Source organism: Tauraco erythrolophus, chromosome 3 (genome assembly GCF_009769465.1).
Source record: "Tauraco erythrolophus isolate bTauEry1 chromosome 3, bTauEry1.pri, whole genome shotgun sequence".
In the NCBI taxonomy this organism is placed as follows: Eukaryota; Metazoa; Chordata; class Aves; order Musophagiformes; family Musophagidae; genus Tauraco; species Tauraco erythrolophus.
The window spans coordinates 26,931,405-26,948,714 of record NC_141467.1 but is presented as its reverse complement, the minus strand read 5'-3'; the positions used below and the strand labels follow the sequence as shown (position 1 = coordinate 26,948,714).

Here is a 17,310-nt window from a genome sequence, read left to right as displayed (position 1 = left end):
ACTATAGTGGTTCAAATCCTGGAAAACTTCGAGAGCTACAAATTATATACATAGATATACATATATTATGTATATATTTACATATACACAAACATTCAAAACAGCAAATTTCTTGCCAATCTTCCTTCTCAAGGGGAGAGACAGACCATAAGGAAGGCAAAATGTGTGACTTTCTAATCTACTCCTTGACTACATGCAGCACCTCCCACGCTGCTCCTCCCTGTGTCAAAAGAAAAAAAGCAATGCCCTGGTAAGAGGTAGCAGGTGTGGAGCTTGAACTAGCGCTGTTGCGAAGAACACCACAAAGGTTAGGTGTGGGTATCCAGGGGAGCCTGTGCTGCTGCAGAGGAAGAGGAGGTCAGGGCTCTTGTCCCCAGGAGCTCACGCAAGCAGGAAGGGGTTTGTTTCTGCAGCAAGCAGAGGAGCTGGGCTCGAATCTCATGGCTCTGAGTGGATCCACGGTGCTTTGTCTGCATAAAGGATTAAAACTCCACTGCTTTTTCTGCTAGGGCCACACATGCTCCAAGAGCAGCACGTATAGGACAGGCTTTATTTCATACACAAATTGTTTCAGCATGTGACAACACACTGATGTGTAAGCAGATCCAGTCACAACTTCAAAATTGTTACCTGAGGAGGGGAGCGCAACATGCCTCCACAGGGCTGACTAGGAATGATTTCCCTATACTAAACGTAACTGAAAATTTTCTGTTTGCGTGAAGGATTATTATATTGTTGTTCTTTCAGACAGAAAACATCTTTGATTTTCAATTTTCAGATGACACTAGAAGTTCTGGCTTCCAATTTTTGAGAAAAGAGAAAGAAAATTTAGTTCTTATATTTCAGGAAAACCCAGTGACCTACCCACCCACACTATACCCAGATCTTCGTGATCTCCTAGAGCTGTCCTCCAGGTGTTGAGCCAGCAGTGCCCAAGAGCTGCCTCTTATGAAAGAGCCCCACGCCCAGGTATCTGCCAGGAGTGGCCTCAGCCTTGGTGATGGGGTTGTCGTGCTCCAGGCTGAACACTCAAAGTGAAAACTGAAAGCCATTAACTGTTGCAGCTGCCAACATATTAGGGAAACTAGGAAAGAGATTAACTTGTCCTGTTTCAACTGCAGAGGCACAATGGTATGAATATGTATTATCTTGCTAAGCTGAGATTTCAAGGAGCCAATTTCAAAGGAAGTTAAGAATAACAGCGCCCCCCCCCCCCCCCCCCCCCAGGAATATCAATATGGCGTAAGATTGCAAAATCCTATCCATATCATTACAGGACAAATTTTAGACCTAACTTCTCTGCTGTTTAAAAATTTTTTGAAATATTATCATCTTGGACAAAAAGAGTTACAAGTGTAAAGCCTCATGTCAATCACTCCTCCTTTTTCTTTTTTTTCTTTTTTGTTAATTTTTTAAATGTTTGTAAGTAAAACTGAACACTGGAAAAAGTCAAATAACCTTATGTAGTAAACAGTTTGTTTGCTTTTAATTAGTATTTGCCACCTCCCACCTGTTTGTTCTATATTTATTTTGTATCAATCAGAATTTTGCTCCCAGAAGAAAGAGTGTAAATGTGCACCTGACCATGCTTAAGAGATACGCTATCACAGATTTAATGCAAATTACATCTATGCTTCTATATTCCCTTGACTTCTTTATTTATCCAGTTCCTTTTAAAAAATCCATGCACTGTTGGGTTTGATATCAAGTGATATCATTAATTATATCTCAATTCCCACTTTGATTTAAAAAAGACCCAAAGCAATTTTATTGACAACAAGAAAAACATTGTACTATGCTAGAAAGACGAGCAGGAATTTAGGATTTTCTTTGCAGAAGTATTCGTTAAGGACCTCACCTGAAACCTGGGACATATCTTGAGCCTCATCTGTTTCCATTTTCCTCAAGTTATCTGAGAATAGAAGAAAAGCCTTAAGTTAATGCAAAATAACCCACACATACATACACAGAAAAAGAAAAAAAAAACACCAACCCCACACACACAGAGAAAGAGAAAGAAGGGGAAAGAAAAAAAACCCTTTGCTATTTAACTATAAGATTATCTGGGAAGAATAATGTATTTTTCTCTTTATTTCCTCCCTGCATACTTGCTGGAGTATCAGACTGGCACAGACCTTGATCCTTTTAAAAACAGCATTACAAAGATTTATAAAAATATCATTACAAGCACAGGAGGACCAAATTTGTTATTTATTGTTAATTTCCTACTGCATAATAACCCAAAATGCAAACTGACTGCAACAAAATTAAGCAGAAAATTAAATGGCCCTGGGTCATTGTAGGCACAGAATTCATTCTCTTGGTTGATCCATAGTTATGTTCTTTCTAATTTACTGAGCATGCATCGATGAACCTTGAGTCAGCTTGGTGACACGCGTACAATCAGCAATCAAAAAACGAAGCAATTTGCTGAAGAATGTCTCATTTACCCAGGCAGGGCTGCATATCTGAGCAGCAACCGCCACTACCTCCATTAATAATGAATACACCTCCGGCCGCGGCAGATGGGCAGAGCAGCAGCTTCAGGCTTTGGCCCCTTGCTCGCCCGGGAGCCCTTCCTTCAGACCGCACCAGCCCAGCGCTGCGCTGGGGAGAAGTACAGCTCCCGAAAATAGCAAAACGAGCCCAGGAGGGAAAGGGAACCCGTGCCTTCCTGTTTTGCTGACAGATGGCTGGCTTCACGGCGTGGCGAGCGATACCGGGAAGCTCCTGCCCTCCGCTTGCGACACACCATCTTCCGAGGAGCCAGCAACCAGTGACCACAAGCGCCAGGGAGAAGCGTGCGGAGGGTTAGTGGGGTAGAAACAAAATCCAGGTTTTCAGTCAGAAGGGGACCCTGCAGGTCTCAGGGCTCAAGTGCCGGCTGTGGACAGCTGGTGGCCCCTTGGATAATAGATGTGCTGCCGGAGCCGGTAGTCCCAGCACAACCTGGTCCCCACCTTGAAGTATGGCATGGGCAGCTGAGGTAGACTCAGGTGGGGAGGGGACAAAAAGCTAACAAGCTTTTTGTTCAGCCATGGTATGCTAGGTCACGTCTTTAGCTGGTGTGGCTGGCTTCACATCCTGGCAAGCAGAGGAGCTGGCTCTTTGCTGTTCCTTGTAACTGAGATACCTGCCCCGTCATCCCTGTTTCCTGGAATTAAAGAAGATGTATTTTCTTAAGGGTTGGAAGCAGAGGAGGATGTGGCTTGACTTCCTATAGAAAGGACTGAAACCTTATCCTAACCTTTTTAGCCTAACTTCTGTAACTGTTTTTTCCCCCAAAAAAATCTTCAACCTGCTACCCAACAAGCTGCAGTGGGAAAGCGTAAGAGCCATGGTCGTATTTATTCATTTCATCAGTTTTATGGTCTCCTCACATCTGAGATCCAATATACTGCTGCCCACCCCTCGCAAAAGCTGGCTTCCCTCACCAGGTCCATGCTAGACTCACAAAAAGAGAGCGCGTAGACTGCAGGGCTGCAGACAGATAGGCTGGGGAATAGATTTGGGTCTATGCAGTTTGCAAAAAAAGTTCGGTATTCTCACAGAGCATTCTGCCTCTTGCCCATGTACCATAGCACTACTTAATACCCAATATGCTCTGTCTTGCTATATTCTGCTCAGAAACTTTAATTCCAGACAAGCAACTTGTTTAACATCTATAAATAATTCTCAGAAATGACTACAGCCATGCAAAAACCAAAAAGCAAAAAGCCACCTACCACTCAACAATTTGCATCAGTTCCTATGGGACTGAAGAGCTTTCAATAGGTCCATTTTTAATGAAGTAGTCAATGGGAAACAAAGCTTCTCTTGCAGGAGGGAAAACCCTATGATGGTAGACCGCTCAGTTACTGGAAATGTGGTATATTTATGGCAGGTGGCATGGTACAAATGCTGGGTATAGTCCCTTATTTCTCCTGCAAGCATGACTAAACACAAAGGAAGAAAAAAAGAAATGCCCATGCATCTATTACTGCCTTTGAGGGTCACCAGGCTACTATTAATCAGTCGATTATTACACATTTTTCCACAGAGTACAGTGAACACCAATCAACCAAAGAAAACATCTCAAGAAAATACCTACCAGAAGAAAGCCACACTCTTGAAGGGCACGTTATTCCATCTGCACCTACCTTCTTCCTATTGCTAGGGCTTCAGCAGGACTGGAAGCGACAAGGGGAGGAGGTGGCAAAGGAGAAAATTTTTTTCTATTTTTGTATTCTTGAATTTACCTGCCTTTGGCACGACAAGTCTTACGTTCAGCGTTTCTGCAACTTAAGCAGCACACTTCTCAGCTGTACTCCTTCCTGTCTCTTGCTGCCATCAGACAGAATTCAGTTTGAAAACACTTCCCAATTCTTAAATGGAGAGAGATAAAGTAGAATACAGACTGTTTGGGTCTTTTTTAAATGGAAGTGAACTGGAGTACAGTTTGGTGTGGGTTTTTTTTTTAGAGTACTCTTCCTAGGCTTGCTTCCCGTGAGGCTAGATGATTGTCTGTCCTGAAAGAGATGCCCTCAGTTTTCAAAGACGCAATTTTAGAGTTTATCCTTGAATTAGGTGGTTTTAGGGCAGTTGGCAAAGCTGATCCATTTCCCAGGGATTACACATGGAGAGAAAACAGAGCTGGTGGAAAAGTGATGAGGGAAAGATTTTGCTCCTCTAATGATTATGTAGAACAGTTAAGAATGGTTCCTGAATGAAGATTAAGATCCACAAGCACTAAGCAAATTGATAAAAGTAAAAAAAAAAAAAGAACTTTTAAAAATCCTAAGGGTGTTTTGAATCCCTCCCAGGGAAAAATTGTACTCTTACTCCATACTACCCTGTGGTATCTGGTAAATAATAATGAAATCCCAGCGAACTTCAGCTTAGACTCTGTATCAGCAAAGAACACATGACAAGACACCCCCCACACCCCAATTCTGCAATGACAAGGGTGCATTAGTTTTGGATCTGTGACCGTTAAAAAGTTTTTCATACTAGACTTGAGCAAAACATGTCTTGGGCTAAATTTAAAGTGCTAAGAGTAGAGTTTACCTCTTTGCCTTTGGTATGATAAATCTATGAACAGGAAACTATACCCTGTTTTTCCTCCCTTTCCTCTTCTGCTCCAGAATCAGCAGAAATGCTGTTGCTGACTTCCCGGAAAGCAAGAGTGCCCTATGTACAGATACAAGGATTTGCACCAAAGTACCTACTTGATATCAGTTTGTAAATTAATGGATCTTTAGAGAGATTCATCTAACTTTTTAAGAAATATTTATGACATAAGACCCTAAATAACTGTTCGTTTGGCAAGAAAGAGAATCATTTTGCCATTTTTTGTTGCAAGTTATATCTAGAGAATCAAATTTATCACTAGCATAAGACGTGTGTATGACTTCACTGCCTTCAGTGCAGTCGCATCTACGTACGTCAGCAGCTAACTTAGGAGCCTGAAGTTAGAAATCAAAAGCCAGGTGGGCAGCTGACCGAAGCAATCTTGCTCTCACATGCTGAACGTGTGTAGCACTCATTTATAGCAGGAAAGGGATCAGCACCTAGGTGATAACAGATATTTCTTCTACTTAGGAATCCAAATAGCTTCAAAGTTTGGCCTCGTATTGAAACAGCTACAAGACTCCCTCCAAAATAGATAAAAATACTTCTTCAGGTCTTTTCACATACAGAACTCTAACCTGTATGTTTTCCTCTTTAGACTCCAAATACCAGATTCACCGATGAAGCTACCATAATGCTTTGGAAAAAAAATCAAATGTTGAAATCTTCAGCTAATTAATAATCAACACACAAAATACCTGAAAGGCTATGTTGATTTTGTCTTAAATAATAAAGTACCTAACTGACCATGCTCGCACAAAAATTTTAGGAGTTAAATTACTCAGCATTTGTCTAGGTTACCATCTTGAACCCAAAGAAAATTTAAACGTGGCTGATTTCTCTCCTTGAAACTCTCTCTATAATACAACTTGTGCAATGTCCTAAGTGTATATCAAAATACACCTTGTGAATCACTGAGGTACTGCTCCATTTATACCTGGTGTCAATTACAACCAGACGTGGATTTGGGACATTTTAGGATTCCAGGTGTAAATAGGAAGAAGTCATTGCAAGGTCAAGATTTTCTAATCTTCCTGAATACAGCAAATTAATTATTTGCAGTTCTTGGTTTATTATTTCATCTGCTGTTTTACAATGCAAATTCCAAAGTAAACCTCCTTGTCAAGAAAATGAATGCTTAGCATTTATACAGTGTTTTATCAATTCAAACAAATGTGTAAGCATGTCAGTCCCTCTACAAACCCAGCTCTCTTAGGATATTAAAAGATCGCAAGATTGGGCCACTGATATAATTCAATGGAATGACCTAATCCAATGCCAAAGACTAGCTATTTTGTCTTCTTTGTTTCCTGAGCAACATATCTACTGACTTCTCTGGGACAACACGTGCTCCACACTCAATACAATGGGACCTCACGTGTGATATGGAAATGAAAGCACCAATTTTGACATTTGTGGAGCCACTTTAGACGTACACCAGCACACCTAAACTCAGAGCTGGCCTTCCATCTACAGATAGCTCTACTTCTGGTGTTGCAAGGAGTCCACTAACCCAGACCACGTCCAGCTGCGTGCTTCCTGACTATTTGTAGGCGCAGCCTTGCTGAGCAGGCAGAAAGGTCCCTGAAGGAACACTTCTGTCTCGAGTGTACCCTGCAGGGGCAGGTACACTTATCCACGAAGTTTAGTGCAGAAAATATGCATGCTCATGAAGTCTGGAGGCAGGGACAAAGAAACTTTCTACAAAGGACGCGGTGGTATTCTGCAGGTGCTTTTGCAAATACAAAAAGAGAGGGGAGCACGTGTTCCTCAGCAGTGGCAGCTCTGGGTTAACTGCGATAAAACAAACAAGCAAAGAGGCAAACCCCAGCCATGCTTCCACAGCCACCACGGGGAAAGGGCCGACTTCACAACCCCAGCTTGTGTAAGCAGCCCCGCAGCAGGAAAAGGGACCGCTCGCACAGGTCATTGGAACAGCTGGCCCTAATGGAGTGCTTGTGTGTGAGCGCGTCTCATCTTTGTGGTCTTTGACATGTCTCATTGGCTCCTCATCACACAGGCTGCAGCTTTAGCAAACTCAAAATCCAAACCAACAACTGAAAACATAAAACCCCAACCCACTTTACAACCTAAATTGAAGCAAAGCTCCTAAAACGAGTCCTAGATTCAACCACCTACGACATATAAAGAGAAGTTTAATAAATAGATTAATAAGGCAAAGCCAGGCTGCAGCCTGAAAAACACAGTGCAGTTGAACACCTATAACCCCTAACATACCTGACAGGAGAATTTACACACTAACAAAAGGTTAGGAGTGATTTATATTGGCATGTATGTGTCATCAGTCTTTTTGGTTTTAAGTTGGGAGTTGCATCTACCTGCGGAACGATAATACAGCTGCATTTCTAATTGCACCAGAGGGTCTCGACCTAGCAGAACCAAGCCTCTTGCATCCACTGAAGTCAATGAGTTTGAATCAACCAAGAGAGGAGATGAATAAAGACATCCCTGTAAAAGTATTTAACATTTAGTTTCCATTTAAACAAAACACCTAATTTTTTTTTTAATAGACTTTTAAGTTCACATACAAATGTGCTGCATAAGACTGAACACACAACAGGAAGGCTGTTAAATATGGGTAAAAGGTAGTATGTATTGCACAACCAGTGGAAATACTTGAAGAAAATTGCTAGAATCCTACAAACTAATTTTAATTGAAAGCGTCCAATATCTCGGCAAGCAGCTGATAATTAGCTTTATTATTGTAATTTAATATGCTAGACTTCACAATCTCTGTGAATGACTCCACTTTAGAACCATTTTAATTCTATTTTTAATTTCCGCCTCATCACACAGCTAAATGTAAATAATAACTACAAAGATGAGGGGTGGTCCTTTCTGAAAACTAAAAACTGAGATTCATAATAAGCACTTCAGTGTCCTTCCATTTCTGTTTAAAAAAAAATACCCTCCAGGTCTTCTAAAGGACTGTATTACTGCGTTAAAACAGAAAAAAGGTTAAAACTAAGTGAATCAATTTCTTTCCCTCTACAGTAATTCCATATTCAGCATTTTCTACAAAGTCTAAGGAGGTGTTTAGTTTATTCAGTCGTTTCTCAATTCCTGCCTAGTGTAAATTCTGGTTAACTACACAAATTGACAATACAATTATAAGCATACGGTCAAATTTCAATGGAGAGCTCCTGTCTGCAAAATGAAGGAAGAACTGTGATTCAACACACAAGATTAAGAAAAGAACCCTGCTAACCTTGCAGATGTGAAACATTTATATGTCTGGCACATGTAAAATTAATTTCCATGTTAGTGAACAATTGTGCGGGTGTAAAAAAAGTTGTCTCAAAGATCTTATACAATTCTCAGTTCTTTGGGAATTCTTTTTCAAAGCACTGACAAACGATAAAAAATGCATCTTGTATGCACATATGTGTTTTCCATATGCACTCTTCTTAGCCTTCTACTGTGTTTCAGCTATATTAATGTAACAATTCATCTTTAAAGGAGATAATGAAAAAAAAAATCTATTCTTTCATTGTCGTTGTGTGCAAATTACTGGACTTCATATCCTTGCAAATATGAAAAAGGTTCTTCCTTCAAGTTTCTGAGTTGCAACCAGGGTCATTATAAATTGTTTCCACAATATGAGAAAAATGCGAACGTGATTTTCCTAATTAAGACCACATTTTATTAACTCATTAAACTTTGTCACCTTTATTCACTAAAAATCAAGCAGAAAAGCGGGATAAATTCACCATGACAAAGGAAACGTACACATTTCCATCATATAAATAAACTGACTAAAAAAAGGTGAGGTCTGTAAATTAAGGTACTCAATCTAAGAACATAGCACATTCTCTAGCGGCCAGATTGAGCTCTTGGATATTCTTCCAGGACTCTCACTAGAGGAAGGCAAGCAACAGATGCAAAACTCTGCTTCTTGTATCCATATATACACATATATATGATTTTAAAAGCGTAGGATGTCCTTAGCACAGCGTATCTAAATATGCAATAGAGAAAACATAAAAGGATTCCTTTATGTCTGGAATTGTTATTGCTAAGTATCCCCAACAATATATCAGTAGTCAATTTGTCCAAATTATAGGAGGTTTCAATAACTCTGCTTCATGATCACAGAATTGCTTTCTAATTTCCCTTCAAACTGTTCAAGTTGTTATGGATTATTAAAGGACATTATCAGCCTGAATAAGCATATTAGAGATCTGTGTGATTTTTTTTCCTCTAAATAAACCTAAAAATAATTCCTAAAATTACCGTAATTGAAATGAATTAGCAAGTTTCTCCACACTACATGTTTCAGTTAACTCATTCTGCTTTTGCAAATATTTTGGACCCAGTCCACTATGGACAATTCCAGCTTTATATTGCAATTGCTTCACTGTTCTCAGTAAGTTGACAGAAGTGGAAAAATGAAGCAAACGAAGGGAATCAGATCTGTCTTACAGAGCAAGTTTCTCTTTTACTGAGAAAGCTAGAGCAACTGGGATCAGAAGAAGAAAAGTAAATCTTTCACACGAATACACTTCAAAACAAGCTAAAGAAGTGGACAGTTCCCATTGCTTAAAAAAAAATGACCATTTCAGTGTGACTGCTCTTCAAAAACTGCCATCTGAGCAGCCTTTTGAGGCATTTGTGCAAGAAGCATGAGCGTGTCATGCAGGTCCCAGACCCGCACTGTCCTACCCCATGAATTTGCAATGGTATAAACAAAGCTAAGAACATGCACGTATCTTTTCAGGACTGGGACCTGCCTTTGCAGTCACCACAGCGTGTTGGTAGTGACCTGCTCAGCACAAAAAAAACTGCAATCTCGTCTTGTTCACCAGCTTAAAGCATGGAGGAAGGTGTGTCTTAAAGCAGAAGGGTGAGGCATAAGTTGTTGGGCTTTTAATAAGTATGCATCACAACATACCCTCAGGGGCTAACATAATTCTGTTTGAATGTAGGGAGCAACCAAACCTCTGGTTGACTCCAAGTTGTAGTTATGTTTATGTACAGATTACAGACACAGGGACAACAAACCACAGTTGATCTTGAAAGCAGGGAGTTTCCCAGCAGAAGTCAGTCCGTCCTGCTGGATAGCCACAAGAGAGAGAAAACTCCTGCAGCTACTTTGGATGAGTGGAAAGGATTTAAAATAGCCTCCTCTTTAAAAATTGCCATAAAGCTGACAAGACCGAGGCTGCCTATCTTGCCTTAGATGGAGTTCACACTCGTCTCTAAATGCCGTTCCCCTCCAGTGGGGGAAAAAATAATCTCTGGATAACAGAGAAAAATGCCAGTGAGGAATAAGTCTTTCCTCTTTTTACTCTTGAGTTGAGTTGTAAGCATTTAAAAATGCTTCCCAAAGAATCACAATCCCAGAAAAACTGATGAGAACCCTTACCTTCCACCCTTCAACTAACATAATGTATTCCTGGAACTCCCCGAAGGTATCTAGCAACTGCATATAACCCAACGGCATTTGTCCAGCAGCGCAGCTTCCTCCCCTCCCCTTTTTTTTTTTTTTGGAAAGGATTCTGAGAAGGAAAAGTCATTCCCAAACCTTTCTTTCTGTGTGATTTTATGCTTCCTAGAAAAGTGGGGTTTGTCGCTTGGGAGGGGAATTCCAGGGGAGCCCACTACAGTGCCAGCAGCGCATCCCGCCTTACGCTCGTAAGGATGACGAGATTTTCCCAAAGATCCTGTTATGGCTACACTACATTTTACAACTTTACTATGTTTTTGTTGGTCTAATTCTATTACTTTTAATAATAGTAGAAAGTAATGACTGGTCAAAATGTAATCAAGTACATATGTGAATCTTGACTGAAAAACAATAAAATTCACTACGGACCCAGCTCTTTTTGCGCATAAAACAGGAAAAAAAAAACCAAACCCACAAGTCCTCAGTGGAAGTTTTTCCTGACAAAGAGCCACACAATTAGGCTGTGATCCATGACTTGATATCCTCTGGACTTTTTAAGAAGTTGTTGCCAAAAATGATCTGCCAGAACAACATACGATTCATTATGCCCTTGTTTTCTGTTGCCGAAACGCAGACTGGATCCATTTCCTTGTTTTCTGCAAGATTGTGGCATTAGTGTAAGAAGTACCTAAGCTCACATAAAATATGTCTGGAAGTGTTTTTGGCTTCCTTTAGGAGTTATCACATTTTAATGCTGAGAAACAAGTTTTGCACTGTTGTAAAACTCTGTGGATTGATTCTCCACTTACATTTCTGCATTGCTATGCAGTGGAAATGGTAAGCAAACCAGGTTCTTGGTATTAAGGTCCCCAAGGGAAAGGAAAACTGCGACAGTAACACTGAGATGGAGACTATCGCATTTTTTATTGTACGCTGCATGTCACAGGAATGACGAAGGTGTCATTCATGCTTATGTAACAAAACATGCAACCAAACCGTTGCCGGAGCGAGCACTGGCAGCCGGGAGCTGAGGTGGAAAGTCACAGGTGTATGACAACCTTGTCTCTCTTCTACAACTCCTGAGTATGGGACCTACTAAAAACACATCAACTCTCTTTGCTCACTTGGAGTTAGGAAGCCACCCTGAGAAATACTTAGCTGGGACAAATGGTGCACACAGGATCAGCATCTATGCTTCTCCAGTTACTGGGAGCATGAAGGGCCAAGAGCGAAGAGTCTTTTACCCTCTCTGCCGATCGCTATGTTAGGCAAGAGAGATTAGTTATCGCTGTTTAATTGCCGGCATCCACCAGTCCTTCCTGACTGAATTAGGACAGTCAGTACAATTCCACATTATGCCTCTGCCTTCCTGCCGCTTCCCCTGGAAGCTGTAGCCAGAAGGTGGAGGACTCTTGCAGGTATAAGTGCATTAGGTTTGAAGTCCTGGCTCCTGAGGATGTTGTGTACTGGACTTCCACTGACTTCAGTCTGGTCAGTCTTCTCTCTGGGTGGATAAACCTGCCTTCTCCTTGGCTTTTTATCTTAAATTTATGTTACTGTTAGGGATATGATTTCTATTTCTTTCTTTATTTTTTTTTTTTAGACTTGCAGCATATCAAGTTCTGAGTTTAAGCTACTTTACTCACAAAAAAAAAAAAAGAAAGAAAAGGAGCACGGACGTGGATAGTCAACAATATTAATATTTGTGAGAAAATCTTCGAGGTTGGATGCTAGTCTGGGACAACTGAAACATGAACTAAGGAAAGTGCAGAGCTCTGCAGTATTATGGACACTTCCCACACACAGTTCTGCTAAGGACAGCTATCATTTTAAGAGTTCTTGGTCTTGCACTTGGTCTACACTTAGTTTCTCGTGTCCATATGCAGCAGTTTCAAAGGGTTTGATAAAGCCATAAGGCATACGGCCATCAAACTAAAAACACTTTTGAGTGGGGCAGGAAATATATTGCAGTCTAAGCAGCATATCCTGTATTTTTTATTCCATTTTAAACCAAACTTTTATGAGTTAAAATCCAAGCAGAGTATGTCAATATTAGGAAGAAACTTCTGCATGTGAGCGATGACATCTTTTGGAAAAGGGACATAGTATGAACTACTATGTGCTACTGTTACGCTAACACATGAAGAGGAGTACCGGGTGTTTTCATTGTAACTCGAACAAATCCATTCTCACTTTTTTGACTTACAATTTTCCTCATCAGAGAAGAGAAAGAAGAATAAGCAAAGTTACCTATGGGCAAAGATTTAGTTTAGAAAATTCAGAAGCAACTGCATTTTCCTATCAGAAAGCCCACCCATCCTTAAATTTTCTATTTCACTAAGACTCTGAACACCTTAAACTATGCGATTCACTAGCAAGGCGAGACACCAGTGCCGCAAGCCACTCAGAACATGCCCGTGATTAGTTGATTCAGATAAAGTCTTTCCAAGTCTTTGGAAGTAATTTTAGTGCTTATTTCTAAATGCAATATATTAATATGCTTTTTCTTTACATTTCAATGATCATTTATAATGTTTAATAGAGAGTCATACTACATGGTACTCCAGTATGCATGTGAGTCACAATTGATGTGAGCAGTCAAATGAAGCTAACAGAGTGCGTCTTTTAAGGGATTTGGCCCTTAACAATGCATTACAGCTTCCAATTTTAAAACTAGACTATTAAAGTCTAGCAAATGGGTTGTTAAGGTGAATGCATGAAATATAATCAGGATTAGACACCCAGTTTATTTCATTTGGGGTTCTTTTGGACAGCTGGACAGTAAATGCATGGGAATGTAACCTTGGTAGCATCTAGCTATTGAAAAGAAAAATACATAGTCGGGAAGCTCTCATTCTAACTTCTCATCCCCACACAAAGTCCTCTGAAAACACTACTTGCACTTACACGTGTAATCAAACTCAGTGCAAAGAAGAAAAAAAAAGAAAAAAATGAAAGAAAAAAAGAGAAAAAGAAAAAAGAAACAGCATTATATTCCTCTACAATGATTCACACAGTTTAAGCTAGTGGCCATACCACTCTAAAAATTCTTGCATTCCACCAAACATCACTTTTTGGAGACAATTTGTAATCACAAGCTACGATTTTTTTCTGACACAGTATTATTAACTTTTAACAATTTTGGAAGCAGAACACTTTGCACAACGTCTGGTAGCATTACCATACCTTTTAGACCAAGGTAGAAAAGTAATCCGAGAAGTAACCAGGTTTCTTGAAGCACAAATTTAAAAGTTTCCTTAGAATCGACTGCTGCAGTGGGAAGTCGTTTCTTCACACGCAGAGTTTCTAACTACACGCATCTTCCTTAATAAGGACTACAAAGCGAAACCGTCCCTTCAGAGAGAGGGCAACTTTGCGGAGCCGGGCGAGAGAAACCTCCAGCTGTGCTGTGACAGGCTGTATCGCAAGGAGGAAAACTTCTGGTGGCACCGCTGTTCGGAAGTCAGCAACTTCTCCTCTAACGCCGCTCCCCTCAAGCGCACAGGGGCTGCTGATTTTCCAAGTCCCTAAACGGCTTTTACAACCTCCGTACCTGCCTCCCCTCTGCCCATTCCCGGCGCCAGCAATTCGAACGCACCCAAGTGCTGCAGCCGACTCGAGGAGGCGAAAAACAGAGCGGTCCGTGCGCTCCTGCGTGGGGCAGCGCTTCCTCCGCCCCGCTGCTGCCCTCCCTCCCCTTCGAGTCAATGAGCACCCCTTCTCGGCCGGCTCCTTAAGGCTATTCCTCTCTGGAATTTTAAGGAAGTGTTCCAAAACGCCTGGATTTCACCCAAACTGCGGCGCGATGTTTTCAAATTAAAAAAAAACAAAAACAAAAACAACAAAAAACCCACCAAAAAACAATAACCACAAACGCGGGTACGACGGGCAAGAGGGGAAGACAGGGATGGGACGAGATGGGATGGGATGGGAGGACCTGCCTTCTGGGCTCCGCGGTCTCCCACTTGACGCTCCCGGCAACTTCTGCCCGGCAGCGCCGGCTCCGCGCGGCCCCTCCTCACCCCCGCGCCGCAGCCGCTCGGGCTGACCCCCCCTCCCCGTCCCCGGGGGCTGCGGCAGGTGCCCGCCCGGGACCCCCCGCCCCGCGGTACCTGCTACGCCGGGGCCGGGGCCGGGGCGGGCGGCAGCTGCGGCGGCGCCGCTCCATGTGCCGGCGCTGCCCCGCGGGCGGCGGCTCCGCGCCCGGTCCCTCCCCCGTCGCTCCCGCCCGCCTTCTGCCCGGTGCGGCCACCCCCGCTCCGCACCCGCGCACGCCGGACGGAGCCCCCGACTCGCGGGAGCAGCCGCCCGGGACGGCGGCCGGCGGGCGGGCGGCGGGGCGGCCGCCGGCCTCCGCGGGGGGGTTTTACCTGGCGAGGGGTTTTGCCGGGGCGCCCCGCCGGCTGCGCCGAGCTGGAGGCGCGGGAGAGGGGCCGAGCTCCGCGCCGCCCCCGCCGGGCGCTCCCGGGTCCGGGCTCACGCGGCGCCGGGACCCGGAGGGCTCCCGGCACGGCGGGCGGCAGCCGGCGGCAGCGGCGCGGCGGGGTGTCACACGCCGCCGGTGGCAGACATCCACCTGTGACGCCTCGGAGCCGAGGTTAAAAGGGGTCAGATCATCCTCCTTTACCTCAGCCTGGTCATCCGCGCCCCGTGCGAATCGCGTCCCACGCTTTTTAAGCACTCGAACCGAACGCCGCAGGGTCGGAACCTGGGTAACTTACTCAAAATCGGTGGCAGAGCCAGTCCCTGAAATCCAGGCTTTACGCTTCAGTCCAGAGGGCACGGCGAACCTGACGGAAATTGCTCGTGTCCTTAAGAACTCAGTGCGTACACGCGCTGTGGAGGATCAGGATCTCATTTTTGCAGTGCTTCAGTTCCCCATCTGCAAGATGAGGATAATAATACTTCCTTTACTCACATCCTATCTTTATCTGCACTCTCGTATTACAAAAATATTAGGCATGAGAGTAACTTCATGCATGTGAGTAACCTCATTGACTTAGAAGGGCCAATCCAGGGACGCAAAGCGAAGCAAGCATGTAAGCATCAGAAAGATCAGGGCCCAGTAAAACGCACACTCTTTGGGACAGAAATTGTCTGCTACTAACTACAAGTTTTTACTGTACAATGAAATTAGGTCTCCAATGCTAAGTTGGGCTTCTTTTAGAACAGAAATGGCGAGACTGTACCTGGGGATTTACTTCATGCTCTCCTTCCCTCGGAGGAGCTCTGCAGACATGATTCCTGTGTGCTTCACAAGCTGGGATTATATCTGGGTACACCCAAGATGAACCAGGTATACCTAGTGCTTCTCAAGTTTTTTATTTTTCTCACTGAGTCTTTACAGAGATGCAGAACCCTCCTTTTACTACACCTTACAAGCAGACCTTATGGATCTGATAGGGTTGAAACCCAGAGCCAAATTCTCCTCTTACTTATTCCAGACTATCTCCACGTCTTCCAGCAGGTTTGCATGTGGGGAAACGAGAACATTTGATCAGTAGAATCACACCCTGGCATTAAAAAGAAAGAAAGAAAAGATCCACAAAAAGGTACCACCATACGCTAGCAGTTAGTACCTTTCTCCAGGAAATCCCAAAGAGCTCTGCCTCAGCAAGACTGGGAAATACAGGCAGGGAGGGCTTCACCAACCACCCACTTGAAAAGCGGAAGCTGGTGAACTCAAGGGAACGCAGCAACTTTCCACAGATACGTGCATCCGGATATTTCTAAGTAAAAGGACTGACGCTCCACTGAGAAACGGGACTTTCAGGAGCTGTTTGCAGCTCTCCCATGCTCCAGCTGCCACAGAGCCCGCAGGCCAGTGGCTCTGAGTGTGCTCCAGCCTACGGGGCGGGGGGGGGGGGGGAGCTGATCTGGCATGTATTTTTAAAGGCAGACTTCACACTGCAAGCCACAATTTCTCATTAAATATCTGATAAGAGTTTTAAGGTCAGAATCAAGCCACTGGACACGCATGAGCTGAGCCTGCTGAAGTCAAATCCTGCGAGATGTTAAGCATCTTCTGCAACTGGCTGCGCTTAGGTTTGTTAACAGCTCACAGGAGCTCTCAGGACTTAGAAGATGTTGTGAAGATCCTTTTTTGGCTGACACCCTTGAGCATTACTAGTGGTAGAGTCACAGGAGCGCTGAGCTCGCTCCTGGCAGCCTGCTCTCGTGTACAGCAAGTTTCTTTCTGGGATAGCAGCAGTGGGAAGCCTGGAGAGAGCTCCTCTGTCCCAGCAATGCTTACCAAGACTAGAGCTGGTTCGAGCAGATCTGGTAAGGCATAGTGGCAGGTACACAAGTGCTTAGGCACTTGCCTGAGGAGCCAAATCCTACAATCCTTTTCTTGTAGTATTTCCAATGACATTGCTGGGAATTTTGGATGGGCCAAAGTGGATTGTAAAAGATATAAGGTAGAGCAAAGTATAGGGAAAAAAAAACAAGTGGCCTTACAGTTGTCTAATTCATCGCCAGCTAAATCTTACCTCAGACTAAATTTACTAAAGAAATTTTTCCATTGCTGTCAGTTCTTTTGTGGGATGCATCTAACAAGGCTGTGCAGTGAATGGTTTCCTTCAGATTCGTTCTTAAATACAAACAGTACTTGTTACTGCAGGAGGTACAATGTTTCTACTGCTATGTATTACCGTTTTCCATTTATTGCTTTCCTACATCAGTCTTACCAACCTAAATCTTCAAAACGGACAGCATGCCACGTTCATGCTGCTTCAGTCCATTACCAGGCAGGTGATGACAATTTAATACAAAAATACAGCAGAAAAGTTTTG

The 17,310-nt window shown here is 43.1% G+C and overlaps 1 protein-coding gene across 7 annotated transcripts in view; it reads right to left on the bottom strand.

Annotated features, from left to right (window-relative positions):
* Positions 1 to 15,259, bottom strand: part of IKZF1 (IKAROS family zinc finger 1) — a 69,852-nt gene extending 54,593 nt beyond the window's left edge. For 3 of the 7 annotated variants that reach the window (XM_086608490.1, XM_086608491.1, XM_009988317.2), the window contains exons 1-2: positions 13,703 to 13,735; positions 1,859 to 1,912 (exon numbers count right to left, since the gene is read on the bottom strand). In XM_086608490.1, the coding sequence (XP_086464616.1) occupies positions 1,859 to 1,898 (40 nt within the window). In that variant the 5' untranslated portion in view covers positions 1,899 to 1,912; positions 13,703 to 13,735. Of the gene's footprint in view, positions 1 to 1,858; positions 1,913 to 13,702; positions 13,823 to 14,628; positions 14,653 to 15,237 lie in introns of those variants that run through there. The other 4 variants (XM_086608493.1, XM_086608494.1, XM_086608489.1 and 1 more) reach the window with 3 other exon arrangements.
* Positions 15,260 to 17,310: the final 2,051 nt, after the last annotated feature.